The 2,468-nt window shown below is 52.1% G+C and overlaps 1 protein-coding gene across 1 annotated transcript in view; it reads right to left on the bottom strand.

The window, feature by feature from the left end:
* Positions 1-414: 414 nt before the first annotated feature.
* chrna11 (cholinergic receptor, nicotinic, alpha 11) overlaps positions 415-2,468 on the bottom strand; it is a 29,206-nt gene continuing 27,152 nt past the window's right edge. The window contains exons 9-10 of the mRNA XM_030789164.1: positions 2,350-2,459; positions 415-1,221 (exon numbers count right to left, since the gene is read on the bottom strand). Coding sequence (XP_030645024.1) covers positions 415-1,221; positions 2,350-2,459 — 917 coding nt within the window. The remainder of the gene's footprint in view (positions 1,222-2,349; positions 2,460-2,468) is intronic.

Genomic DNA, 2,468 nt, shown 5'->3' with positions numbered 1-2,468 from the left:
GCTTTCGGCGCTTGACCTTCAGCTCTCTGCGTCTTTCACAGGGTCTGTGACCCTATTTTCACGTGTATTTGTCTCAGGACTGACATCTTTTGTTTTGTTTCTTTTCCAGATTGCCTTGCCCCCCCCCCCCCCCCCCCCAAGTATTACCCTCACCCCTCTTTACCTCTCCCTCTTTCCTTAAACAAAAGTCCTTTCTCTCTTTTTCAACCAGTCAGTCATAGAGAAAGTACAGATGTCCCAATCCAAGCCTCTGGTGCGTTCTTCCGCCATCTATGCTTCTTCTCTGGAAGATCTTTGACGGTATAGAAAAATCACATTTAGAGATACTCGACATATCCATTATACAAACGTCCGTAATTTTTTTTTTCTCTTCCTTTTGCAATAATTTTAGGTTTGTGTCGTCCTTCTGCTTTCTCAGATGAAGTCCTTGGAGACGGCTTCTACAAAGTTGGGTGCTGACATGAGGATGGAGATGGTGCAGATGATGTTGAAGACGCTGAAGGCCACTAAACAGAGGCGGTCGATGACCGCCGCCGCAAACTTCCACTGCTCGATCACGCTCTCGTTTTCGTCCTGCCCCCGGAAACGCTCCGCCACGTAACGCACCTCGTCCAGAATGGCCTGGAGCAGCGGGTCGCCCCCGCTGGCCCCCGAGCACGAGCACGCGCACCCGCCCCCGCCCGGCCCAAACCCGCCCCCTCCCCCTCCCACGCTACTCGACACGGTGCTGGGGCATCCCGTGGCCTCCAGATTGGGCGTCGGGGGCGGAGGCGGGCTGCAGAACTGGGCGGGCAGGTGCGGAGGGGGGCTACAGGCGACGTTGGTGCTGGCGGTCCGGGTCGGAGCCGGAGGACCGCCCGAGATGCTGTTCCTTTGCACGGGCTCTCCGATGAGCGGCGGGGGGGAGGCGTCATCCAGGCTGGGGAAGCCGATGTAGAGCAGGTTGCCGTTGTTGTTGGCGCTGGTCTGCGCGTGGAGGTGTGGGTGTGCGGCGTGTAGCAGGCTCTGCGGGTGGAGCGGGTGGAGGGTGGTGACGTGGTGATGGTGCAGGTCCGCGGAGGCGGAGGCCGACCCGGCCTGGTTGGGCAGGCTCCCGCTGTGAGAGCCTGAGGAGCAGCGGCGTAGGTGAGGAGCGCAGGGCGGGCGTTCAGGGTCCTCGCCCTCACCGGGTCGTTTCATACGGAGGAACCACGCCACCCACTGGAGCAAGATCAACTGGACCTGAGAGCGAGAGCGAGAGAGCGAGAGAGAGAGAGAGAGAGAGAGAGAAAAAAAAAAAAGGATTTGGAGGTTGCTAAATTATCCAACGAGACAAAGACAAGCGATATGTAGGAGAGGAGAGAGGGAGGAAGGGATGGAGAGATATCAGTGGAAATAAAGGAAGGACAATGAGGCAATATTGACAGGCTACAAAGTCTCAGAATTTCTAAAAAAAAAAAAGAGAGAGAGAGAGAGAGCGAGAGAAAGACTCTGCTTCAGAGGTTTAAAACCTGGAAAAACAGAAGGAGTAACTCAGCCCAGAACTCAGACCATCTGCCCCGTTGGCTCTGAGCCCCAGAACATCCTGTATATGTCCTCCAATCAGGGCCCTCCTTCCATCTCACTGAGAAAGACCAGGGCACCTGTTAACCTTACTGTGAACAGGCAGGGCACCTGCTACACTGGTGCTTCAGGAATAGCCTACCTGCAGAGCCTCAGAACAAAAACCTGAGGGTCGACCGGGAGTTGCAGCACAAGCACTTAAATTATCGAGCAATTTCAGGGTTTTTGTGCCTTGGTCGAGTGGGGGGTCCCATTGCTTTGAACCCTTCGAAATCTATGTCCAAATCTATGTCTCTGCGTGTAGCCAAGACTCAAAATCCTTTTGAAGAAAGTAATCTTCAAAAGTGAGCACTTGCATTGTGTGGGTGAACGGATGGCAGGTAAGATTCTTCTTTTCTGTGGCTAATTTTGTTATAGGAATTCAAAGGATCCCATCCTGGAGAGGCTAACTGCCAGGCAATGATGAGTCATAGCTCAACCAGGAACTGAGTCATAACCCAGCCTGGACTGAGTCACAGTATTGACTCAACATCAACATTGAGTAGAGACTCATGACATCAGCCTGACGACTTTCAAAAACAGATATGCTGATTTCTTTACTTTGCGTTTTAATTATCAGTTTTGCCTTTTAATTATCAGTTGTTTTGTTCTTTGCAAAGTCGCACAGATTGCATCTTTCCTTGGATGGTCTCCACATGTCGAGACTTAAACTCTCTCGGTGTAAACCCCATGGCTTATACACAGATTTCAGAGGGAGAAATATGGAACCAAAGACCGTGAGACTGGTAAAAGAGCAGACAAACTTACCCACTTGGGCATGTTTCCTCCGTTAGGGTCATGATGGTGGTACTGCAGCACAACTACTGTGGCAATAACAGACATCCCTACAATTATCATTATACTGGCAAAGTACTGCCCTGGGAGAG

The sequence above is a fragment of the Chanos chanos genome, chromosome 12 (genome assembly GCF_902362185.1).
Source record: "Chanos chanos chromosome 12, fChaCha1.1, whole genome shotgun sequence".
NCBI classification, from domain to species: Eukaryota; Metazoa; Chordata; class Actinopteri; order Gonorynchiformes; family Chanidae; genus Chanos; species Chanos chanos.
Note: the sequence above shows the minus strand (reverse complement) of the source record. Positions and strands in the feature narration are given on the sequence as shown.